Source organism: Propithecus coquereli, unplaced genomic scaffold (genome assembly GCF_000956105.1).
Source record: "Propithecus coquereli isolate 6110/MARCELLA unplaced genomic scaffold, Pcoq_1.0 Scaffold86, whole genome shotgun sequence".
Lineage (NCBI taxonomy): Eukaryota > Metazoa > Chordata > Mammalia > Primates > Indriidae > Propithecus > Propithecus coquereli.
Window position 1 is genome coordinate 5,203,806 of NW_012154840.1, and position 26,122 is coordinate 5,229,927.

General features: G+C 46.0%; 1 protein-coding gene across 1 annotated transcript in view; it reads right to left on the reverse strand.

The window, feature by feature from the left end:
* Nucleotides 1-3,095: 3,095 nt before the first annotated feature.
* SLC16A2 (solute carrier family 16, member 2 (thyroid hormone transporter)) overlaps nucleotides 3,096-26,122 on the reverse strand; it is a 104,221-nt gene continuing 81,194 nt past the window's right edge. Inside the window, exons 2-6 of the mRNA XM_012664126.1 lie at nucleotides 16,108-16,252; nucleotides 12,408-12,858; nucleotides 11,259-11,402; nucleotides 7,237-7,465; nucleotides 3,096-5,670 (exon numbers count right to left, since the gene is read on the reverse strand). Coding sequence (XP_012519580.1) covers nucleotides 5,450-5,670; nucleotides 7,237-7,465; nucleotides 11,259-11,402; nucleotides 12,408-12,858; nucleotides 16,108-16,252 — 1,190 coding nt within the window. The 3' untranslated portion in view covers nucleotides 3,096-5,449. The remainder of the gene's footprint in view (nucleotides 5,671-7,236; nucleotides 7,466-11,258; nucleotides 11,403-12,407; nucleotides 12,859-16,107; nucleotides 16,253-26,122) is intronic.

Consider the following 26,122-nt stretch of genomic DNA (forward strand, 5'->3'; position numbering starts at 1 on the left):
CGCCGCTCCTGAGGCTGCGTCCGGGCTTGGGGGAGGGTTCTCAAGCCTAGGAAGTCCCGCCTGTTCACCTGCGTGACCCTAGGGCGGCTGGCGGGGCTCAGCCTCTCCCCAGGCGGGATACCGGGAACTGGTAGACCCGGAGTCCTGGAGCAGTTTTTATGGGGACTGGGGCCGGGGGAGGGGGTTCCGGGCTGGGCCAAGTCGCTGTCGGAAGCAGCCCCACGGGGCCGCCGTGCACGGGGAAGGCGGCCCGCAGCGCAGGCCCAGGGCTGGAGGCTGCAGAGGAGGACGGGGGAGGATGGCCGCCCCGGGCGGGAGCGCTTCCTGGAGGCCGATCCTGCCCCCAGCCTCCTCAGCCTGGAGGGCTGCAGCCTGGATTCCTTTGGGTCCCTCGCCAGCAGTGGCCGGATCCCGCCCTTGGGACGTTGGGGACGCGGCTGGTGGGGGAAGAGAGGCGGCACGGGTTGGAAGGTTTCTCGACCGACCCGGCAGGGATCTTCTCCAGGGCTCGGGACCGAGCGCGGCGGGCGGAGGGGGGCACGGTCGCCGCTGCAGCCCCGGGGCAGGGCGGGGGGCGGGGGATCGCGGAGGAGCTGAGCCCGGACTCAAGGCAGCTGCCGTCTCTCGGTGTGGCTCGCCGGACAGCTGGCAGGGCCCGAAGCTGGGTCCTCCCGCCTTCTTTCCCGTCCCCTTCCCCGGGGCGGGAAGGCGGTTGTCCCGGGCAGGCGGATTCCCGTCTGCGTAGCAGGGGCACATGCAGCTCCGTGGCGCGGCTACCGGCTTGTTACCCCTCCCGGACGGGGAAATGGAGGCCCACGGAGGGCAAGAACCCCCTCCCCACCCCCTCCCGCGCAAGGTGGCCCGAGGCCGGCGGCAGGACCAGGAGCAACAGCCAGGGCCCGGGGCCCCTCAGCCCATCTCCATCCCCAGGGCAGTCCCGGAATGTGGGGTGGGCATGGGGACCTGGCGGGAAATGGTCCCGAGTAGCACCCCCGGTCCCGGATCCCGGGGCCCAGTCGTTGCGAGGGCGGTGGAGGGTGCGTGTGCGGTGGGAAAGACGGTAGGGATCGCCCTGCCGTTCTCTAGATCGCAGGCGCCGGCAGGAGCGGGGCGAGGGAAGCGAGGAGGCCCGCGACAGGTGCCAAGTCCACTCGTCCGACTGGCCCCAGAGGGACAGCGGCCCGGCTCGGCTCTGCCCTCCCCTTCCCCCACGCTGGACACAGGCTCCGGCACTTGTTAGTGTGAGCAATGGGCTAATTTTATCCTGCCGGGGCTCAGCAGGAAACCAATGCTGAGGGCAAGTAGCTCTTCCGGGCCAGTCTCGAGGAGAGGAAGGGGGTGGGGTGGCGAATGCTGCCGCCTCTGTTCTGCTGGTGGCTGTGGTGGCCCCGGTCCTGCCCCAGAGAGGGCAGAGTTTTGGCACGGAGGTCGGTACGCTGCGAGCACTGGAGCCCAGAGGAGAAAAAGGTAATTTGCAAAGAAGATAGTACAAATAACTTCTCGCGTTGTTCTCTTTGTCTTCTCTATTTCTGTTCCTTTCATTCCTGAAGTCCCTGGGTTCTAGCAGAGTGCCTGACACACAGCAGGTCTCTAGAACATGTTGCTGAAATGACTTGAAAACCAGGCTTGGAGTTCTCCTTCTGGTGACCGCTAGAGAGAGCTGAAAGGCAGGAATCAAAGGGCCCTTTTAAAGCACCGCCTCCTCAACCCCTGCAGGAGTTGAGTACCTAATCCCTTTCTCTGTGCCTCTGCTGTCTCTGTTTCATTTCAGTTTATTCAAATTTCCGAACTCGCTTCAAGGGCTCTGGTTCTCCCCGTCACCCACCGTATCAGGCGCCAGCTGGGAGACACTGGGGATTTGTAATCCTTGTCAGCTGGCCTGCTCTGCTACTGGGGAGAAGTGGCAGGAAACTGCTGGCTGCCTTTTCAGACATGAAAAGGCCCTGGAGGAGAGCATATGCTCATAACAATTATGGGATTCCATAGCTGTGAAATCTAATGGTCCTGCGTGATCAAACACAGACTGAGCCTTGGGGCTGCTGAGGGAGGGACTGAGGGGGCAGCAGACCTTGGGTGGGAAAGCCTAGGGCCTGGCAGCAGGACAGAGTAATTAGCCTCAGTGGGAGGAGGTGAGGAGCCTGTAGCCCCAGGGTGTCTGCACTGAGTCAGGGGAGAATGGACAATAGCCAAGAGCTTGGCGGTAAACCACCCTCTCCCAAAGTAAACCAGTCCCTTCTCTTTGCCCCTGCCCTGCCCAGTATATGGCCATAAGGAGGTGGACTTTATTTGTTCCTCTTGGGTTGCTGGCGGTGGATGGGGCAGTAGATGAAACTAGGCCTCCAAGGCCAAAGCTGTATGAAGGTCTCTGGACTGCCTGGGAGATAGAATACCAAAAGTATGTTGGTTGTGGGTGAGGGTAATGGTGAAGAGATGGGGTATGCTAAAAGTCAGACTTTGTCATTTTTGCTCAGAGCTAGTCCTGCTGACACCGTTTTGGAATGGGCTTGCTACATAATTGTTGAATGAAGGGGCAAGTCACTTTCCCCTATGTGAACCTGTGGCTGTCCCTTCCGACCTCTAGGCTTCAGTTTCCCCACTTAAATTTAATGCAGAGTATGGACAAGGGGGACTCTAAGGTTACTCCCAGCTTTGTCATTCTTATAGGTCTCTCCCCTACATCACCCTCAATTCCAGGCTCTGTCACTGCCAGTCTGTGTCACCCAGCTATACCAATCCCTTCAGGTTCCTCATCAATAACATAAAAGAGAGGGAAGAAGGGTTGGATCGGATTATTGCTCAGGTCTTTGCTAATTTTCAACATGGCACGTTTGTAGCAAGGTGGTGGCCTTGGTGGGGCCTCCACTCCAACTCAGCCAGTAATCATGTTCTCATTTTGTAAAGTAACCACTTTTCCACTTCAGAGTTCCCTTCAAAATCAAGCTCAGTCCACCCAACTCCAAATCTCTCTATAGCTCCTTTTCTAATTTCTACGCTCATGGAGAGCACAGACCCTGGCAGAGCTTTGATTTGAAAACGAGATGTCAGTTCTGAAGCCAAACTTCCTGCTGTTAACCAGGCAACACACATACCAAAACCAAATTTTTAGATCTCTTTATTTTGTTCCAAACCCCTTGAGGATTTAAATGTCCCATGTCTCAAGCTCTGACATTTTGTTCGTTCTCCTAGATTTAATGATGGTACATAAGAGGCTGCATCCTACTCTAAATATTAATACTGTGCTGCTTTTGCCAACAAACGTTCTCTCCAAAAGCACACAAGCTCATGCATGCACGTCCACATGTGTGGAAGAAGTAAATTGACACCCCACAATGTTATGTGACACCTGAATGGGCAGATTTGGGACCTGTGAATGTCTTCCCTTCATCTGGAGAGAAGTAGGTGGCAGCCTGATTCTTAAGAGCTACCTGGCCATGAGCAACAAAGGAGGCCCTGCAGAATCGCCCTCCGCTGACTCAGTGGGGGTGGGGTAGGGAGGAATGGAAGCAGGGGCATTGTTGCTCCAGTATTTTCAGTGGTCTCTCCTGGGGCCCAGCTTCTCCTGTTCCACTGCTGTTCCAACTGACAGGATAGTAACTCGGCCCCTTGGCCCCTTTCTACTCGAAGAACCAAGAACCAGTGGGTTTTCCTTTGGGGAGTTGGTAAGAGCTGGACTGGGACCAGCGGAGGGGGCTCAGGACTTTGGCCTTGAAAGAAACCATCAGAGGCCAACCATGCCCCAGCTGCCTGTTTGTAACGGAAAACTTATGGGTGGGGACCATTGTCTTCTTTGGAGCCCCTCAAGGCAACCTCATCCTCCTGGTCCTGGGGTGACCCTGGCTTGGGGTGGCAAGTTACTGTTGGCTCCAAGTGACAGCCAGGAATGCCTGGCAAAAAGATGATGAAAGGGTGGGTGACAGGAACATAATAGACAAAGGCTCAGAGAGTAGAAAAAGAGATACAAAGAGGCAGAGTGAGGAGAAAGGCTGAGCTGCTAATGAGGTGAGCTGTGCTAGCTGGACGCAGCCTGGTAGTGCCCTCTGCTCTGAGCCAAGGGCACTGGGAATGCTCTTCAGTAAGACTGTTGCCCAGAGCCTGGGCATAGGGAACATCTGGCACCTACTTCAGAGAGATGAAGGTGGTCCAGAGTCTACCTTTCATGGCACCTTTAATGCCCACTAATCAGAGTGGCCTAGGATGCCCAGCATGGGGGACAGATTGGGTGGTAAAGGCTAGGATGGCTTCTCCTTCCTAAATGAAGTTGTCCAACCCTATGTGCAGCTGCTGCCTGTACCTTTTCGGGGTCCAGGTTAGGAATGGATTTTTTCCTAAAACAGCCCTTTTCTGGCTTGGCCCAGGTGGAAATATTGACCTATTATGAAAACTGAGAGATGGAGGAGTTGGTCCTTCACCATGTCAATAACCACTGTTGTTACTCCCACCATGCCAGCTCACTGTCATCTGTCCTCCTCTGCCTGCTGAGATGAAAGGGGTTTCTTCACATTTTGACAGGTACATATAAGGATGGGGAGCTGGGAGGGTCTCCAGATAAATGCATTGGCCTGGGAAATCTGTAAAAATCAGTGAGCGGAACATGGAACTCTATAGTATTTAAGGTCCCTTCCCTACATGGTATTCTACTCTTCCAATCTAGGATTATATCAGCTTGAGCCAAAAAGTGAGATGTGGCTCAGCCTGAGATGAATGGGATTATGCTAGTGTTAGGGGTGGACTGGGCCAAGCTGAGGCTGATTGGCCCAAGCTCTGGGTGGGTCCCTCCTTTCTCCCAGCACCCATGTGTTTTGACAGTCATAAAAAGAAATAGAGGGGAAGAGAAGAGAGAGAAGACAGTAGAGCAAAAAACAAGGAAGGGAAGAGGGGAGCAGATTGTTAACCAACTGTATTTTGGGGATACTGCCTGTACACAGCTCTTGGGAAGCTAGAGCCTTTAGAAACTCTAAGGCTAAACAAAGCTCCTTGTCTCATTTTGCCTCTCTGCTCCCCCCCAATGGCTCCCGAAAATGGATGGCAATGAACTCCTCAGCAAACAGAGGCTTGGGTATCCCCCACTAGGCTCCTGGGGACACAGTAGCACCTTTGGCAGTTGATTTTAGTGGGTGACTAACAAGCGGGGGCCAGAAGATCACATCCTCCTCCTCTCCCAGGGGTTAGAAAGTATATGGAGAGGTTCCAAAGGCCAGGAGGTGATCCCACACCTTCCCAGATCCCTGGGAGGAGAAGGGCCTGGCAAGTTTAAAGGCATTCATGGGGAGAATTTGGTTAATGAGTTTGGAACACCTGGAGCTTTAGCTCCAAGGGGATTGTCAGGTGGCTAAAATGCTATGTGCACAGGTTTGGGAACAAGTGTGCTGGTGGCAAACATGTAAATGCTGAGCAGGGTGGGATGAAGGGGAAGGGCTGGGGAGGAGCACACAATGGCAAGAAAAAAGCGTTAGATTGGTTCCTCAGGGGTGGGGGAGCCCGGCAGTAGCTCCCCATTGGGGTCTGGGTCAGGGGCCAACATCTTATCCTTGCTGGAATCCCTTTGCTCTTTCTTGAACATCCTTTGATGCATCAGAGGGACGAAGAAGAGGATTATAGCCCCGATGACAGGGGGCACACCAGCAAAGTAGAAGGCCACATGGTAGTCCCCAAAACAGTTGCGGAGGAGGCCTGAAATAGTCAAGAGAGAGAAGTCAAGCTCAGCTTTGCCCTATCGCCCAGAGGTGCTCTCTGCCTCTTCTACAGGGCTAACACAGAGCCTATCCAGAGAATCTTAGCCTGTATTGCCTTGACTTAGGAGCTCCCTCAACTTCAAGGGCAGGCAGCTCCTCCTTGAGGTACTGGGGTTGCAGGCCCTTGAGGTGAATGCTCGTTATGAAAGAAGCTAATAAAGCTTCTCTTAAAGTATCTCCATTTGTGACTTTCATCAAGCTACAGCTAGCTAACTGTATAGAGTTAGGAAGAAACCTAGTCTAGAAGAACTCTGAAGAAGATGGCCAAGCCTTGCTTGCCTTGGTTCACAGTAATACTCCCCATCCCCCTACCACCACCCCCCAAATTGTTCTTGTGGAACAATTCAGCTGAGTTCCTATTTGCCTTTTCTCTGAAGTGTCCTTTCTTGGAATTCCATTTGCCCTAGGAGTAATCTATATGTGTATATCTTCCTTTCCATTATAGATATGCATAGCCCCTCTGGGTTCCTCTGAGCTGCCAATACTATGGATATGTTTAGCATGGGATGCAAGGCCTCCCCTGTTCACCTCCAAAAGCTAATGTGAGGTACCTCATAGTATTGATACCTCAGAGCCCAGAAACAATATTCAGGAAAGGCAAGAAGGCCCTTGGCCCTGTAATTACTCAGAAGTTAAGCCAAATGGAAAGAGATGTGGATTCCGGGGCACTCTAAGGATCAGGGGCTGGGTAGTGGTTCCCCTTCCCCAGTGGGCAGTGTGGCTGTTGCAAAAAAGCCTAAATGAAAGCTTTTGCCCTCACAATGCCTTGCACATAATTGGCTTTCAAAGAGTGTTGAAATAGCCCATCTGACTAGCTTAGGAGAGGCTAACCCATGAGTCAACGTTTGCAATAAATCCTATAGAAAGGAAATGAAGGTCTCTTTTCATTCGTTTTATGTTCCCTGGGGTACCAACAATCCCCTTCTGGGAGAGTGGAAGGAAAAACTAGGAGTGCTGCAAGATGGCAAGTCAACACTTTTGCCCGCTACTTGCTGAAGGAGAGCCTTATTGGCTCAATCCTTGGGTGTTACCTTAATCAAATCTCTTCTACAGGCTTAGTTCAGAAGCCAGCAGAGGAGGAGAAGGGTGTCTCTAGCTTTTAATAAAACCAGGACCCACTTTCTCCTCTCTTCCTACCCAACTACCTTGCAAATAATCGCTTGCCTGTGGAGAGAGAGAGAGGATATTGGATCAATAGAATGGTCAAGAAGGCCAAACTCATTTTTCTCTTCATCCTCCTGGAAGGAGCCATACTGTCTACAATAAAACCTCATTGAAACAGATATACAGCCATGGAAAATCCTTCAAAATGTATCCATGCATATGTACTGTGTTTAATTTCTTTCACCAGTAGTGAGTGACAAGGGGTATCATGCACTCTGACGAGGCTGCTTAAACAGAGAATAAGAGGAAAAGAGGCCTCAAGCAGAGGTGCTCAGGAGAGCTAGTGCCCAGAGAAAACGGGACTTCCTGATTCATGCCCTCCCTAGAATATCAGCCTCACCTGCAATGGGGGGCCCAGCAATCATCGGCAGGGCCATCATGCCCAGTAGGTAGCCAATGGCTTGTGAGGCCTGCATTGGTCCCACCAGCTCAAATGCGATGGGGGCCATGATGGTGATGAAGAAGCCATCGCAAAGGCCCAGGAAGAGGCAGACGACGATGAGGCCCGCGAAGTCTCGGCACAAAGGAATCATCATGGACATCAGGCCCAGGAGCAGGAAGGAGAGTACCTAGAGGGGAGCAAGGGCCTGAGGTAGTAATGTTGTGTTGGCCAGCCAAGACCACATAGCAAATCACATGTCCTTTCTCAAGTCTTCATTTCTACGATCTATAAAATGGGGCGGAAGGGCGGGTGTCAACAGGGAGAGCAGTTGGACTAAATAGTTACTTAGGACCCTTCTAAGTCCTGTATAGTGGGATTCAAAGCTTTAAGACAGCCCCTACTTAGCTGTGATTCTGTCAGGATAAAAAAAGCGGGGTAGGACTCCTGGCCTCAAGAAGTTTGTCTTTGCACTAGACCCTGAGATAAATGCAATTGTCGTTTCTACTTTCTGAGCTTGTTTGGCTGCCCCAGGGATTAGGGGCTGGGATCAGGCCATGTTGGTGTTCTCAGATCTACGTAAAGTCTGGGAAGAGGGAAGGGAGGAACTGCGGGTGGCTTGCATGGTCACTATGGGACTGGAATGGAAGGCACAGCTTCCTGAAATGGGGAAGGAGCTAGTTTCCATTTGGCGGTGGGGCGGGGGGGGGGTGGCTGATTTTAGAAAATACCTTGGCATGAAGGAGACCACTGGGAGATTCACCCAGATTCCTTATGCTTTAGGACATGGGCCACACTACCCATCTTACATATCTCAGACACATAGTTCTGGGGGCCTCTGGGCTTGGCTGGGGCACTCTGAAAAGGCAAGAAAGGGGCCTTTCAGAGGAACTAAACCACTAGGAGGGTGTGTAGGGAGCCTGAAGCTAGCCCAGGAGCACTGACTAGCCACTGGGCTTTCTTTGGACTGGGCAAAATAACTCCAAAACAATGTAACTGCCTTTCCAGAGGCTGGTTTTCCCCCCTCCACAGAGACAAGGGCCACTGTAAGCACAGCTGGTCTTTTGATTAAGATCATTTGCAACCTGTGTCAGTGAGCCAGACTGAAGACCTGAGCTGCAGGCAGAGAAAGGACCCCCTGCCCACCACTGCCAACGCCCTGCAGCCAGCAGAGCCAGGTCAGAGCCAGGTCATCCCAGGGCCAGGGCTAAAACCTGATCTGTTTACCAAGGCTGTAACAAGCCCAAAGGTTTTCCAATAGTTCACACAGGCAGGCCAACTTACCTAGGAACACATGGAAGGAGTGGGGGTAAAGGCTGTTTCATGCCCTAAAGATTTTCTGTGTTGTAGCTGGCAGTGGGTTTGTTGGGTTGATTGGTTGATTTGGGGAGAGGATAATGCCATCTGAGGACAACTGTTTGTTGGAGTACCTTTGAACTTTGCCCAGGCTACTCTGAGGTAGCTAGGCAGAAGCTAGGAATAAAAACCCAGGTACTCCAGCTTCTCCTCTAGGACATTCATACACAACTATGAGATAAAACAGACCCACCTATCAATCAAGCCCATTATCGCAATTAAGAATAAATACCATTATATAACGCATAGGACCTTATTAACTGATGTCAATAAGCTCTGATTACTACCTTTTGTATCTAGCTATCTCTTAACATCCTCCATGAGGCCTTGCCAAGGTTCGGAAATTAAAAATCCCTCTTGGAATTGAGACTCAGACCTCAAAAATTGGCCCAGAGTGAGGCCGTTCTGCATATCATCACCATTTCCTTTCCAACAGATTGTCCAGGGGCTGGATACCAGACACATAAGCCTGTCTTCACCAATAGTAGGGCCCACAGGGTCTAGAGGATGGCTCTTTAGAACCTGAAGCGGTGTACACTCCTTCCACTCCCCCAGGCTTGTATTCTTGCATCTGACCCAGGGAGAAAAGGAGGCAAATTCCTGTGATGGAATATCTTGAGAAACTCAAGACAAAGGAGAAGTTCACACATTGTCTTATGCTCTCAGTCTGAGACACGCAATTTGTAAAATGAGGGAGTTGGACTACAAGTTGATAAAGATATGTTTCATCTATTATGTTCTAAGATTATTTTATATTATTCTAAGTGATAAAACTAGGCCAAATGAGAGTAAGGAAAAGGGGAAGGAGCGATGGGTGGGGAAAGTGGTCAGCAGAAGCCCTGGGTCCTAAACCTATCTCGGCCTTTAGCTGGCTAATGCCTCCCCTCCCTGGAACTCCTGCTGCATAACAGAAAGCAAAAGTTGCTTGGGCCCTACCTCTTTCCCAGGGACTGTGGTGATAATCACATGAGCTATATGGCTAGGCAGGGGCTACTGCCTCTCCTCAAGATGAAGTCCTGGCCCAGTGTCAGATTACCGTGATTTCTAGAACCCTTTGGCACCTTGGAGCTGCTAATACTGGCAGGGAAGACCCACAGGGGTGGCATGTAGGAGAGGCTGGGAAAGCCACACATACTCCTATGCAAAAAGTCACCCATATAAAGCACTTGCTGATGTTTGCACAGGAATTCAAAATTTCATAATTGGTTTATCTCAATCACAAGATAATCCCTTGGTTTGACCTTGGTCCAGTCACTTATCTCTGAGACTTGGCTCTGCCATCCATCACTTAGGGCAAGGTGGAATATAAGAAGAGTGCTGCATAGGAGTTTAGTTCCTGCTGCTGCTGTCTGTGTGAGCCTTTCCCTCAGTTTCTCCATCAGTGTAACGAGAGGTTGGACTGGATGGACCATAATAGCAACCCTCGCTCTGACAAAGCAGATTCACCAGCTCTTGCAAAGCAACACAGAGTTAAACACAACAGGGAAAGTTAATCATAGTCTCATCCAAGACATCTGAAGGTATTTAGGAAAGCACTCAGGGCTATCAAAGACAGAAATCCCTGCGGTGAGTGTAGTCAAGGGTCCCCCGGAAGTGCTTTTAGGGTTTTCCCGGAAGATAAATGAGTCAGAACTCAACCATCTTCCCGATGGATTATTTGCAACTACTTGTTTTCTGGAGCTGCTTTTGCCCTTCCACAGGCTTCCACACTTGGGCACCTCTCCATAAGCCCAGCTGCAGGAACAAAAAGCATGAGCCAGGTCAGAAAGGCAGTATTGCTGCCAGGTAGGCAAAGACTGACAACTTGAGCAGTAACCTAAACTCAGACCAGAGCCCAGTTCACACAGAAAGTGGCCTCTGGAGTATCCATGTTGGTACTGTCCACAATGTGAGGACATCTGTATCACTGTCAGAAGGATTAAGACCTTGCCTGGCCATGACATTTTTTACTTGCCAAGCTTGGTCATACGTATATTTCTTCCGATCCTCACCTGTGAGGTAAGATGGGAAAGGCAAGAATTATTCTAATTGCACAAATGAAGAAAGTGAGGCCTAGAGAGGAAAAGTGAGGTCTGGCCTTTTCTGTGTCCATTGATAGGATGACATTTGAGAACCAGTGCTTGACGCCAAGTAGCTCTGGAAGTATGAGAGGCGATGGACCTGGGCCTGGGCCTAGAGGAGAGACGCTGGGCCACAGAATGCTACAGATGCTCAAGACTCTCCAAGAGTATGTAGGGTAGCAATGAGATCAGTTCTTACTGGGGGCAACAGCTAACTCCTGGCCTCAGTTTCCCCCTTTCAGATGGAGAGCCATTATTAATAAAAAAAAACTTCCTTTACAAGTGTTCTAATAGGTTCCATATACACTGCTCTCACTGGATCCTCATTCCGTCTTGGTAAAGGAGGCAGAACAAGCATGATGGCCTTTGTTTGAATGCAGAGGAAACAAGAGACTCAGAGAATTTAGGTGACTGTCCCATGTTGCACAACAAGCTTCAAGCTTGTGTCAGAGCTGGGACTCAGGGCACTGCAGTGGCACACCCTACCATTCTATCCCAAAGGCTGGAGATAACCTAGCATCTATGGTAGGCTCTTCCTCCCCACAGCTGTCAGGTGGTCACACTCACCTGTAGGTAGATCTTCTTAAGTCCAGGAATAGAGTCACTGATGTGGCCTGACACGAGACGCCCAAGGCCTGAGGTAGCCCCAATACACACCAAGAGCACCCAGGTCTCCTTGATTTCCAAGAACTCCTCTTCCACATATTTCATCTGAAAAGAATAGCACCGGGGCCGCCAGAACAAGAGGAGGAAGAGGAGCTGAGTGGTTAACTGTTGGAATATCCAGAACCCTCTCCTACTTATTTCTCTGGACCAGGATAAAGAGCCCCCTCTCCTGTAGCCCTCTCCCCCTGTAGCCCTAGCTCTAGGACAAGCTCTTTGGCTACTTCTAGCAGCCTAAGAGGCTGCTTATCCCTTGGCTCTCTGGATTCTGGACTTCCGAGCAACAGCCAAGCGGGGGTAGGTGTCTCCAAGCCTCTTCTAAGCCCTGGTAGGACAGAAATGGCCTAAAAAACTGAGAAAATCCAAGGGTTCCTCTATAATCTCCTCATTTCCTGACTCCAAACCGATAGCCTGGGGCAACATCAGGTTATTAGGGGAGGAAGATCCACCAACTTCCAGGTAACCCTTCCAAAACACATTTTCAGAAGCATGAGGTCTGTGGAGGATAACAACTGGACTATAACCACCAGCTGTGTGGCCGTATAAGTTTGGTGGACGCTGGGTTAAACAAAGCTGAATGGATTTCTTTCCTGCAGGAAGTTTTAGTACCTTTAAGAGATTATTACACATTATGAAGCTCGAAGAGATCCAGCATATATTACGTCCTAAATAAAGTAATTTGACCACAATGACCAGCATTCCACAGAACACAGTTTTAGAAAACCCTGTCTTGGGTCATCTGGGCCAGTCTCCTACATCTCAGCAATGCTTGTTTCCTCCTCAAAATCTCTCTAAATTTTTACTGTGGGGGAAGCCAAGGTCCATGAGATTTCTCCCAAGGAACTCCTCCCATTTTCCACTGAGGTCTTCCCACAACCTGTGCTTTTCCCCTCTCTTTGCTCTGCTTGGCCTTACAAACCACTATTTTTTTCTTTTTGCAAAGGTCCCAGCTCTACCGTTTCAGTGTCCTCCACCCCCACCCTCTGGACTCTAGGCAGGTTGAGGGTAGCTTCTTGGGGCCAGGTGGGGTGGGCCCACCCTGGTATTCCTCACCAGGTGTACATAGGGAACAAAGTAGCCAAGGGCAGCAGCAGCAATCCCGAAGGCCCAGATGCGGTAGGTGCGTTGGCGGAACACTCGCATGTTGAAGTACTTCCTAAGCTGAGCCAGAAAGCGCTGGTGCAGGGTGCGGACACCTCTCTTGCTTGGGGTGTCCTGGGAGCTGGGCAGGAGGGGCCGGTAGGTGAGTGAAAGCAGCATAAGGACAAACATGAAGGTACTTAGCACCTGGAAGGTTTGGGCCAGCTTGATCTTATCCCCCAGCATTTTGATGAGGAAGGGGAAGGACATGGAGAAGATGCTACTCCCAGCGGACACCACACCATTGGCCAAACCCAGGCGGCGTTGGAAGTAGTGGCCCAGGATCACGAGGGATGGCTGAAAGGCGAAGGAACAGCCGCAACCAAAGAGAATCCCGTAGGTGAAGTAGCGCAGGCTTAGGGAGCTGTGGGAAAAACAGAGAGAGCTGTCCTCAGCAGCCTGGCCAGCAATCTATCTGCCCTCCCCCATCAGCCTCCCGAGACCTCTATTCCTCCACCCTTAATGCACAGCCCCACTTGCCACTGATCATCAGAACAGACGAGGAACAAGGTCTTCTCATCCCCATGTTGCAGATGGGGAAGCAGAAACTCAGAGGTAAAAACATATGCCCAAGGTAACATGGCTTTGACTTAAATCCAGGTCTGTGTGACTCTGGCATGAATCATAGCACCATATCAAAGAGGACTGTTCAAAAGAAAGCCAGAACCGGCCTATGCAAAGGCTGGGTGAGGGGCTACAGGGAGTAAGTCGGTGGCTTAGAGAGAACAGTTTCACCTTACTGCTTACCTAGACACCATGGACAGGCTGGTGGCCAAAGCTTTATTCCAAGTAACAACAAACGTCTGCAAGGAGCCAAGATCCTGGAAGGTCGAGACCCTCCATAAGACTCCTCAGTGTCTTTCTCCATGCTCAGGGCCCTTAATATTTCAGAGAATGGGTGATGATCTCCTGACAGACACCTTCTCCCCAATCCTGCCCAAGGTCTGGATATCCCAAGGTCCTTTACACTAGGCCATGGATAATCTCCGTGGGAATTCTGAAGTAAGGAGTCCCTTTAACTTCCAGAGTCCTGCCTCTGTTGATGGATATGATACGGATTTGTTCCCCAGACTAGCCTGGCTCCTTGACAGGAAGTAGACCCTCAAAGAAGTTGTGGGCCTGGCCAAGTAAGACAGATCCTGGCTTAAAACTCTTAGGCCCTGCTGTGGCCATAAGCCTCTGTCACAGAAGATAAAGTGTCAGAAGGGGAAAGGCCATAGGAAAGTCAGTTTGGCCAGCCATATGCCCTAGACAATATTGGCATAACCTAGTGAAGAATTTTGTTTTGTTTTTGTTGCTTCCATGTATTTTGCAACAGTTCTTACGTGGCTACTTAACTACCTAACACCCTTCTTGGTCGAGCAATTCTTCCCAAGAGATAGACTCAGTCCTCATACTAAAGGTCTGGGCCTATGCTGCAGTGACAATATGGTGCTAGCACCAATGGTTCCACGATAGCTATCATCACTGTTGCTTTCCATTTGCTTGTATTCACTAAATGTGAGCAAGGGCTTTGGTTTCAAAATAATTGTCTCCACTTGGAACACATAGTTAAGCCAACTGCTCCTCTTCTGTCAGGTTCCCTGGGGCCTGCTCCCATTAGATTCTAGGTACTCTATGGGATTGTCCTTAGCTGGGGACATTGTCTAAGGTAGAGGAGTTGGACCTTCAGGGAGGGGGCAGGTGGAGGCAAAACATGGGATTCAGCTCAGGGTGCTCTGTGGTGGATCTGTTTCTAGCTAGGTCCTCAGGACAGGAAGCCCCTGAATTGAGCTTTCCAAAGCCTCACCAGCCCTGCCTGCGCTTTGCCCCATTTCACATCATCCAAAGGAGCTTAGAGCCCTGATTGAGACAACAGGAAGGATGACTTAAAGCTGTAGCCACAAGTAGAACCATTTTTCCCCTGGATTTGAAGCCATGCAGAAAGTTTCTTGGCTCCGAAGATGTTCTTACAGAAAGAGCAAAAGGGTTAGGAGAGGAGTTTAAGGGCTGGAGAACAGAACGCCTACTCCAACGTGCCTAAAGAAGCCTGCCAGAAGAAAACACCACATCTGAGCTCCTTCCCCTCCTGTAACTGAGCCCATGTGGATTGGAAGGGAAATGGGATCCGTATGTTGCTAATTTGTTTACACTTTTCTCTGCTTGGCCTTATAAAATAGACCTCTGCTGTGTAATGCTGAGACTGGAGCCGCTTCTGAGGCCTAGCTCCCCCTAAGAAGGAGCCAGGCACCAGCTTGCTGGTGGCAGATGAGGCCGACCACCAGACAGGTCCTGAAAAGGTTCAGAGCTGCTGCACTCGGAAGGCTGAGCAGGTTCCAGGCAGGACATTGATTTTCCCTTTTCTGTCCCAGTTGGATTGGATAAAGCCAAGAAACAGCTGCAGACCAAATCCAAGCTGTGCTGGAGGGTGTGCTGGGCAGCCAGAAATGCTAAAGTCATAAAGAAAGCTGGCTCCCCCTTACAGGTCCCAGTTGAGGTGGAACACAATTATCATTCTCCACTGTGAGTGGAACATTGGGCCTAGAGAGCCATGGCCCTTCTCTGGAGAGCCACGCTCAGAAAGCAAGTCTCTGACACATTAGTTTTCTCCTCATTCCAGACATGTTGCTGTGGCCATTTCTGTGTTTCTAGGCTGGCATTACGCTACAACAGCCTAGACAGATTGGAAGTAGGAGGTACCATAACTTCCAAAGTGTCTCTAGCAGAAAGTCATTAGAGTTCTTCAGGAATTCCATATTCCTCAGGCTGTGGTATAAGGTCTTTATTGCCTCCTCTCTACACATTTGCTTCTGCAGGGCTGGCAGAAAAGAAAGCAGAAAATGAACTTGCAGCTGCTCCTTTCCTGACACTACCAAGTTTTGCCAGCAGGACCAGTGGGACTAAGGTTTGAGTTTAGTCTAGGGCCAGCTGGGTAGCTGGGCTCTGGGTCTGTACCTCAGTGAGAGATGCTGCTAAACATCCTTCTCATGTCCAAGACATGAATCTATCTGTCCCAAATCATCCCACAGGTGTCAGCAGCTAGAGATACCTGGAAAAGAGCCAGAAAAGCTAAACATCCTTTGGCTCAACTGACCTCTCTTTCAGCATAAGATTCCTTTGGGAATCCTGGAAGGCTAGGTGTTCACACGTGCTCACTCAAGAAGCTCATTCTTGGGAGGGAGGGAGAGGTCATGAGATGTGTGGCACATTGAAGGGGAACAGAATAGCAGAGCTGGAACAGACCTAAAATGACCATCTGATCTAATCCCCTCATGTTACAGAAACAGAAATTGAGGCCCAGAGAGGGAAATGGTACTCATCAATTGTTTCATAGCCATTCAGTCACCAAAACTGGACTTAGGCCCAGCTTTATGAACTGACAGGCTCCTCCCACCACTCTGGAACTCCTAGATTCTCTTTGAGAATATTCCCTTACCAATGCATTTTGGGAACCCTACCTAGACGAGTCCCATTGAATTATGAACCCTGGCAGCAGAGTCTTTGAAGGCCTTACCTGGCCACGGCCACGGCCACGGCCACAGGGATTCTACAATGAGAAGAGTACCCCTAGCTAAAGCCCAGAAAGAAGCCAACCCTCAGCTTTGGGGAAATGGCCGGCAACCCCTAGCCTTACCTGGTGAAGGAGCTGGTATGGAGGCCGATGAAAGCAACAGCAGCCCCAGCAGTTGCTGTGATGCGGCAGCCCAAACGGTCGGTGAATATACTTACAATGGGAGAACAGAAGAATATCATACCCATCGCAAGGGCTCCTACCCATGCTGTAGAGAAAAGAAGCACAAAGACACTTTAGCTTAATGGCATACCTGGTGGTGTTGCTGGTATCTCAGTTCTCCCTGGCCTTTCAAAGCGGGCATTGCATTGGTCTGCACTGCCAGCTTTCTGGTCCGTGAGGTTAGAGAAGTATGCAAGCAGAAGCTAGATATATTAGTAAAATAGGGGATTCCAGCACTGGAATCAGACTCAGACTAGCCAACATTTCAGGCCCTTCCACGCACACTAAGCCAGATCTGTAGCCTTAGGAGCTTGGCCACTTGACTTCAGGGGCAAGGAGCACAGGGGCTAAGGTTTAAGGAGCTGAGGTCAGGCTTGTCTCAGTCATTGGAACAACCCTGTGAAGATGCTAAGACTAAGGAACAGGGAAGGCCACAGCCTTCTAGAATTGTACTAGGATACAGGGTAGGTTCAGGGGCCACCCCAAAATTTATAAGGACACTGTGCAAGAGGGTCATGTGGCCCTCATGCTGAAATCCTTCATCAGAGCCCAGGTTAGGCAAATTCCCGATTCCAAACTCAAGAAGAGTTTATTCTGTTTTTAAAGGTTCTTAAGTGTCTGTAACAATCCTCACTAGGGAGGAAGAAATTTGCCCTTTTACTTAGATTCTTCTAGCCCATTTCCCCTTGCTCAGCCCTCAGAAGAAAAGCCCAAACTTTTTTTGTTTAAAAGCTGTTATCAAGTTTCATCTTGAGACTCTCTTTTCTAGGATAAATAATCTCGGTTCCCCTGACTTTTTCTCTTAGGATTAATTTCTAACTCTCTAATTACTTTCAGAGCTCTCCTCTGAACACATTCCAACTGTTCATCATCATCATCAAAAAGCATTCACTGAGTGTCACCTGAGCAGGGTGCTGGGCCAGCTGTTGTCTCTCTTCAATTGTGGAGCCCCAAGTGAGCCAGAGGAGTGCAGTCTGAGTGAGGTAAGGGCTAGTCTACTTCCTGTGTCCCTTATCTTAAGTGCCGAATGGGTTGCTCAGATCCACATCGGTAATCTTCACTTTGCTGCGGCCCCATCCTGGGCCCTCACTGCCTGGCTCTAAACATACTAGCCTAGGACAGCAGAAGACCTGGACTTTTATCACAATTTCACCTCTTACCTTGCAATTTCATCTCTTACCAGCTGTGAGACCTTGAGAAGTCACACAGCACTTCCCTAATCTTCAATTTTCTCATCTGTAAAATGGGGATTAAAATTCCTGTTGTGCCTTTCTTGGAGTTTTTTTTTTAACGATAATCAGATATAATTATATGTATAAGAGATTTTTGTAAATATCAATCAATAGTGATACCATATACAAAAATCAATGCAAAATGGATCATGGACTTAAATGTAAAACTTAAAACTATAAAACTTCTAGAAAAAAGTATAGGAGAAAAATCTTCCTGGCCTTTGGTTAGACAAAGATTTCCTAAATATTCACAAAAAGTATGATCCATAAAAGAAAAAAATTAAAACTTCTGCTCTTCAAAAATAGTTATGAAAATTAAAAGGGAAACTATAGACTGGGAAAAATATTTGCAACACACATATCTGACAATAGACTGGTATCCATCATACAAGTGTGAGTTGACCCTTACAACTCAGTAAGAAGAAAGCAAACAATCTAACTTAAAATATGGGCAAAAGTCTTGAACAAACATCACACACACACACACACACACACAATATGAATGGCAATTAAGCACGTGAAAAGATGCTCAACATCATTATTCATTTGAGAAATGCATAGAAAAAATGCTCAATATCGCTAATCATCAGGGAAATGCAAATTAAAACCACAGTGAGATACCACCTTACATCTGTCAGAATGGCCATTGAAAAGTCAAAAAACAATAGATGTTGGTGCAGGTGTGGTGAAAAGGGAATGCTTATTTGCTGTTGGCGGGAATGTAAATTAGTATAACCTCTGTGGAAAACAGTGTGGAGATTGCTCAAAGAACTAAAAGGAGACCTATCATTAAATCTGCCAATCCCACTACTAAGTCTCTACCCACAGGAAAAAAAGTCATTATTTCAAAAAGACATATGCACTCATATGTTTATCATAGCACAATTTAAAATTACAAAGATATGTAATCAACCTATGTGCCCACCAACTGATAAGTAAAGAAAATGTGAGATACACACACACACACACCCCCCATAGAATAGTACTCAGCCTTAAAAAGGAATGTAATAATGTCTTTCACAGCAACTTGGATGGAACTGGAAGCCATAAACCTAAGTATCTCAGGAATGGAAACACTAATACTACATGTACTCACTTATAAGTGGGAGTTGAACCATGGGTATATATGGTCACACAGAGTGGCATAAGGGACTTTGGAGACTCAGAAAGGGGGTATAAGGGAGGAGGGTGAGGGATCAAAACTACCTATTGGGCACAATGTATGCTATTTGGGTGATGGGTACACTAGAAGCCCTGACTTTATCACCATACAATTCATCCATGTAACAAAAAACAACTTGTACCCCTAAATCTATTGAAATAAAAAAAAGTTCAGTTTCATTGTGAAAGATAAAAAATACTTAAATTCAGTAAATCATTTTACTGGCATTCTATAACTAGAACTCACCAATACTTGGCCTTTCTGAATATCTACAATACAATGAAAACTGATGATTAGGCTTGTAAGGTATGTTTTGTACAGTCAAAGAGAGTTTAAATTATATTTGATGTAGCTTTAAAAAATTAATCTATTTGGTTTTTTAAAACATTTTTTATTTTAAAATAATTATAGATTCACAGGAGATAGTCTAGTGGGTCCCATAAACTCTTCATCCAGTTTTCACTTATGTAACTATAATACAATATCAAAACCAAAAAATTGGGGCCGGGCGCGGTGGCTCACGCCTGTAATCCTAGCTCTCTGGGAGGCTGAGGCGGGCGGATTGTTTGAGCTCAGGAGTTCAAAACCAGCCTGAGCAAGAGCGAGACCCCGTCTCTACTAAAAATAGAAAGAAATTAATTGGACAACTAAAAATATATAGAGAAATTAGCCGGGCATGGTGGCGCGTGCCTGTAGTCCCAGCTACTTGGGAGGCTGAGGCAGGAGGATCGCTTGAGCCCAGGAGTTTGAGGTTGCTGTGAGCTAGGCTGACGCCACGGCACTCACTCTAGCCCGGGCAAAAGAGTGAGGCTCTGTCTCAAAAAAAAAAAAAATTGGGAGTGGTACAGTGTGTGCGTGCATTTAGTTCTATGCCATTTTATCATGTGTAGTTTCCTGTAACCACCATCACAATCAAGATGCAGAACTATTACCACAAAGATCTTTGTGTTATCACTTTATAGTCATACATGGCGACTCCCCCACCATCCCTAAACCCTAGCAATTACAAATTTGTTTTCCATCTCTATAATATTTGTATTTGAAGAAAGGTATATAAATGGAGTTAGACAGTATCTTACCTTTTGAAATTGGCTTTTATTTAAACTGAGCATAATTCCCTAGAAATACATATTTGAAATGAGCTTCTTATAGAGAGAATATTGTTGGGCATGATTTTTTTCTACTCACTCTGCCAGTCTCTTTTAATTCATGTTTTTAGACCATTTACATTTGATGTAATCATTGACATATTAGAGCCATTTTATTTTTGTTTCCTGTTTGTTCTGTTTTTCCTTTCTTTGCTTTCTTTTTCCTGCCTGCCTGTGAGTTATTTTAAAAATTTTTAGAATTCCATTTTAATTTATTTTTAGTGCTTCTGAGTGTATTCCTTTGCATACCTCTTTTAGTGGCCACTAAAAAAATACTCAAAGAAATCATATTGTATGTATATAATGGTATCATATTATATGTAGATAACATCACAGTTTACTGGTATTGACATTTTACTAGTTTGAGTGAGGTGTAGAAACCTAAGCTCCCTTATGTCTCTTAATGCTCCCCCACTTGTAATAAAATTTTCTTAAATATTTCCTCTGTATACATTGATAACTATATCAGGTATCACTATAATTTTTCTTCAACTATTGAGCACAATTTAGAAAACACAAAAGGAGGAGAAATCTGTTATACTCTAATATCTATTAAATTTATCCATAATTTTACTCTTTCCACTGATATTACTTTTTTTCCTAATGTTCCAAGATTCTTCTTTTTATTGTTTTTTTTCTGGTTAAAGAAATTCCTTGAGCCATTCTTTTAGGGCAGGTCTGTTGGTGACAAATTCTCTTAGTTTTCCTTCATCTGAGAATGCTTTGATTATCTCCTTCATTCCTGAAGGATATTTTCACTGGGTATGCAATTCTGGGTTGACAGATCTTTTATTTCAGCACTTGAAAAATCTTGTACCACTTTTTCCTTTTGCCCTCCATGGTTTCTGATGAGAAATTGCTAAGATTCATATTGTTTTCCTCCTAGAGTTAAGGTGTCATTTCTTTCTCATTGTTTTCAAGATTGTGTGTTTGTGTGTGTGTGTGTGTGTGCGCGCATGTGTTTAGTTTTCATAAGTTTGACCATGATGTGTCTTGGCATAGATTTCTTTGAGTTCATCCTCTTTGGGATTCACTCAGCTTCATGAAACTATAGATTTATGTCTTTTGCCAGATTTGGGAAGTTTTCAGCAAATATTTCTGAGTACATTTTCCTCCTCACCTTTTCTCTTCTTTTGGGACTCCTCTGATGACAGGAATGTTAAACCTTTTGTTATAGCCTCACAGGCCCCTGAGGCTCTGTTCACTTTTTCAATATTTTCTCTCTGTTGTTCAGATTGGATCATTTTTATTGTTCTGCCTTCAATTTCACTAATTCTTTCTTCTGTCCTCTCTATTCTGCTGTGGGGCCCATCCAGGAAGGCTTATTTTATTTTGGTTATTATATTTTTCAGTTCCAAAAATTTCTATTTGTTTTGTATCTTCTATTTACTTGGTGAGACTTGGTATTTTTTCATTTGTTTTAAGTATGATTGTGATGACTTATTGAAGCATTTTAGTGATGGCTGCTTTAAAATCCTTGCCAAATAATTCTGACTTCCGTGTCATCTCAGTGTTGGCGTCTGTTCATGGTCTTTTCTCATTGAAGTCAAGATTTTCCTGGTCCTTGGTATAATGAGTGATTCTCTATTGTATCCTGGACATTGTGGATATTGTGTTATGAGACTCTGGGTCTTATTTAAATCTTGTGTTTTAGTAGGCCTCCTCTGACACTATGTCAGTGAGGCACCACCTCATTACTGCCAGCTGGGGGCAGAAGTCCAGGTTCCCTGCTCAGTCTCCCTTGACGCCCTGGGGGAGGAAGGGTGTCTTGTTATTGCTGGGTGAGTGTTCAAGATTTTCACCAGGCTTCTTATGATACCTTCCTGGTTGAGAGGGATAAGGGTCCCTTGTTATTCTTTCCCATGTGACCTCAACTGACACTACAGTTGAGTGATGGTGAGAGTCCCAGTTTTCTACTTGGCCTTCACTGATACCACCTTGGCATCTCTCCAGGGGTGGAAGGGGTTTTTCGAGGTTATAGTCTGGCAAGGGTGAAAGTCCAGGCTCCCTACATGGTCTCCACAGACACCATGGGGGAGGGGTAGGTCTTGTTACCACTGAGAGTGAAAGAAATTCCTGGCTCCATACTCAGGTTCCTCTGACACCACCTCAGCATGGGAGGGGGGCAGGTTGGGGCACTTTGTTACAGCTGGGTGAGTGTAAAAGTCTAGGCTCCCCACTAGGCCTTTGCTAGTAAAGGTTGAGTGGGGGGCATTTTTTTCCCATGGTGTTTGGCTGGAGTAGAGGGGTTATTGTCTAAAGATATTCTGTCTTGCGAGGCTGCCCCTTTTTCTGGTCCTTTGGCTGGACAAATCAGGCTTTTCTTGGGGCTTTTTGTCTGCTCCCATTGGCTTCTGGGTTGCCAGCTTCTTCAGCTCCAGGTCCAAGATATATGAAGCAAAAAGATAACCCAGGTTTTCTGCCATGTTGTTCCCTGGGTCCCAATGCCCTTAACTTATGTGCCTTTTTCTCTCCACCTTTCAGTCTTCTTATATTTGTGTTATATATAATGTCTAGCATTTTTAGCTGTACTTCATGGGAGGAACAGGGAAAAGTACCTTGATATATCTTTTAATAATAAATATATATTTAAAAATGAAGCCATCCATATATGATATCAACTTATTCAACAGTTATCTAACATTCTCTCTGGCCCAAACACATGGCTATCCCACATTGAGGATGCAAAGTGAGTGACATGTGGTACTTGACTTCAAAGATCTCACAGTAGAGTAGGGAAAATACTTTTGTTAAATAGGGCAATAAAATTTATGAATCCCATAGTTCATGATCAGAATAAATTTTTCTATTTAAAGATTTTCAGAGAAGTCAGACACTCCAAGTGAAAGAAAATTTGCCATATTAAGGGAGAGAAAGGTATTCTAATAGCTAGACTAATTAGTGAAAAATAGCATGATATGAGAGAAAGGACTTAAGGGATTGTTAGCAGGGTAGATTATCAAAGAAAATTTAGTAAGAGAAAAATAATCAAGCAATGACTATATGAAAAAAGAAGTACCAATAGTCATAATAACAATGATGATAATTATAACCATATTGATGATAAATGAGTGTTATTGGTTTTCCATTACCTTTCTTGCACTCAGTTTCCTGTTTTGGAAAATACAAGGAGTGGGTAGAGGTTTTCTATAACTCTAACAATACTTGGACTTGAAGCCAGGAAGTTTCTGTTGTTCTCCATAATTACCCCATTCTCATGTGGGAAAGACAAAGATATTTCAGTGAAGCAGCTAAGATGTGGGAGAGTTGGGAAGGGTAAAATGTACATTTCAACAGGAGATGTACAAAGACATCTTTCTAAACAGACTTGGAAAAATCATAGGTGGAATCCCATAACTTTCCATCAGGTAAAAAGCATAATTTTCAACCTACAGCTACACTAAGTGCTAAGCAAGTACTTAATTCATGACTAATAAATTTTCTGTCTAACAAAGCCCTGGAATTTGAGGATAAACTATATATAAACTAACCATCCACACCTTTTATCCAGTGGTTAAGAGAGTTCTTTTCAACATCAACCACTTCCTCCAGGTAAGTGAGAGAGTTGGCCCCAGAAGGCCTGTACCTGAAGTGAAGACATGTCTGTATTCAGCATGCACCCCCTCCTTTTCTCCTTTAAGCACCCATAGCCAGCTGGGCTTCTGTTGGGCCTGGGCAGTACGAGGTCAGACCCTGGCTTTTCCAGCTCTATTCTGGATCTATTGGCTCTCAAGATTCCTCATCCTCAAAGTCTTTTCACTCAAATACTCATTATTGCCTTGGCTCCTTACCCAGGCACTCAGTCTTTGAAGTACAGGGAGACTGCTCAGAAAAGAACTCAAATGTGAGACCAGATTCCTCATTCCTTGGCTGCCAAAATCCAAGCTCTCTAAGCTCTCCCCTTAAGTTGAAAGGAGAGAGGGTACTCCAAGAGCCAAACTCTCCAAATAAATTACAGGCTTTCACAAATTCCTGTTATTGTGGGAAACTAACAAAAGCTCAAATGAGGGAATGATGGAGCAAAGCCAAAGGGCCAAAGCTGGGTAAGGGGTAGATGGGAGAGAGAGAGGTAATGGGGGGGGTGACATGGAGGCAGAGATGGCTCTATTCAAGAGCCCCTGCTTCCTGACAAGGTGCACAGTACAATGAAAGAATAGCAAATAGGATGAAGAGGTCATGTTCTAAGGCTTAGCTATCCAACTGCTATACCTAATGTTAGGTGGAGAGAATGTCACCATGAATTAGAGTGTGTGTTGCCAAAACTATTGCCCTGCTTCTGCCCCATCTCCACACCTCTTCAGAGTTCCCATAACCTGATAAAGAGTCTAAATCTAGTTGTGTTTAGAACTCTATTCCAGACTTGTATTAAACAGCAAGTTAAAAAGTCCAAAAAGTACTTTCATATTTGTCCTGGCATTTGGTCCTCCCAGTGTTTTTTTTTCTTCGTTAGAATGTGGTAGTGTTTTTGAGGTGGCACAGCAATACTGGAAAACATTCTTTTCCAAGCATTCAACATCTAAACAAACCCCATTTTTAACTTTCCACACTTTGTCTCAACACATGCCAATTTTGATGGGCTACATACTTTTGAGTTTCAAAACTTTTAAAGCCAAATAGTCACTGAAAATATAAGTCATCTTATTACCCCCATATTAGGTCATTTAGATTCTTTCCCTCTGCTGCTATTGTTTATTTACTTCCACTTTTAGAGTCAGAAAATCTAGAGGTCCAGTTCTGAATTTTATGGATAGTCAGACTGAGGCCCAGAGAGACCCACAATGAAGAGTGCCCATGCCAAATATGAAATGAAGGCGTTTTAACACTTGCCCCAGTCCTTCAGGGATAAGTGGGTTGTACTTAATGGCCTATGACCCACTAATTTGGCACCCACTGGTTTTAGGCAATGTTCCATTATCTACTCTAGTAGCTGAGGCAGATTACAGGTGGTTCTTTGACCAAAACCCACTAGTGCTGGGAGAAAGTGAATTGAAACAGTTTCCTCATCTTTCTCTGAGGGGGCTGGCCCAGTACCTACATACTCAGATATTCACTTGATAGAGGGTATGGGAAAGAAGCATGAGGCAGTGACAGACAAGAAATAAGGAATTAGGAGAGACACACGTATCTAAAACAGAAAGATTGATCACAAGGGCCTTATTAGAACTGCAGAATATTGAAGATGAAAGGACCCTTAAGAATCATTGAGGGGCTGACCAATGTGGCTTCGCTGGTGAATTTTAAACATTTAAGGAAGAGTGAATACCAATTCTACACAAACTCTCCTAAAACCAGGAGATAAAACCATTTTACAACTCATTCTATGAAGCCAGTATTACTCTGATCCCAAAACAAGACAAAGACATTACAAGAAAAGAAAACTACTAATGAAGGTTCCTCATAAACCCAGTTTCAAAATCCTTAACAACATTTTAGCAAATTGAGTCCAACAATATATAAAAGAATAATATATCATTATGAAGTAAGATTTATCCCAGAAATGCAAGGTGAATTCAACATCGAAAAATCAATCAATGCAGTATGTAATTATAACAAATTAAATTTTCAAAATATATACATAATCATCTCAATAGACGCAGAAAAAGCATTTGACAAAATCCAATATCCATTCAAGATTTAAAAAAAAAAAACCTCAGCAAACCAGAAATAGAAGGGGACTTTCACAACCTGATAAAAGGCAACTATGAAAAATCCATGGCTAACATCATACTTAATCATGAAAGACTGAACACTTCCACACTAAGATCAGGAAAAAGGCAAGGATGTCTGCTTTCACATTTCTATTTTACATTCTACCTGACATTTTTAGCTAGCGCAATAGGACAATAAGAGGAAATAGAAGAAATACAGATTGGAAATGAAGAAGTAAAACTGTCTCTATTCACAGACAACATGATCGCCTACCTAGAGAATTCAAAAGACTCTACAAAAAAGCTACTAGAACTAATAAGTGAGCTAAGCAAGATCCCAAGACATAAAGTCAACATACACAACAAATTGTATTTATATATTCACCAGCAGTGAATAATTAAAAATCGAAATAAAAATACCATTTGTATCTGAAAAAATACCATTTGCAATGTCATCAAAATTTGAAATACTTATGGATAAATTAGATTTTAAATTGTCAGACCTCTACAGTGAAAATTACAAAATGCTGCTCAGAGAAATTAAAGAAGACTTAAATAAATGGAAAGATACACCTTTTTCATGGGTCAGATGTCAATTCTGTCCAAGTTGTTCTATAGATACAATGTAACCCTAATTAAAATCCCAGGAAGGATATTTTTTGTAGAATTTGGCAAGCTGATTCTCAAATTTATGTTTAAATGAAAAGAATATAGAATTGAGAAAAT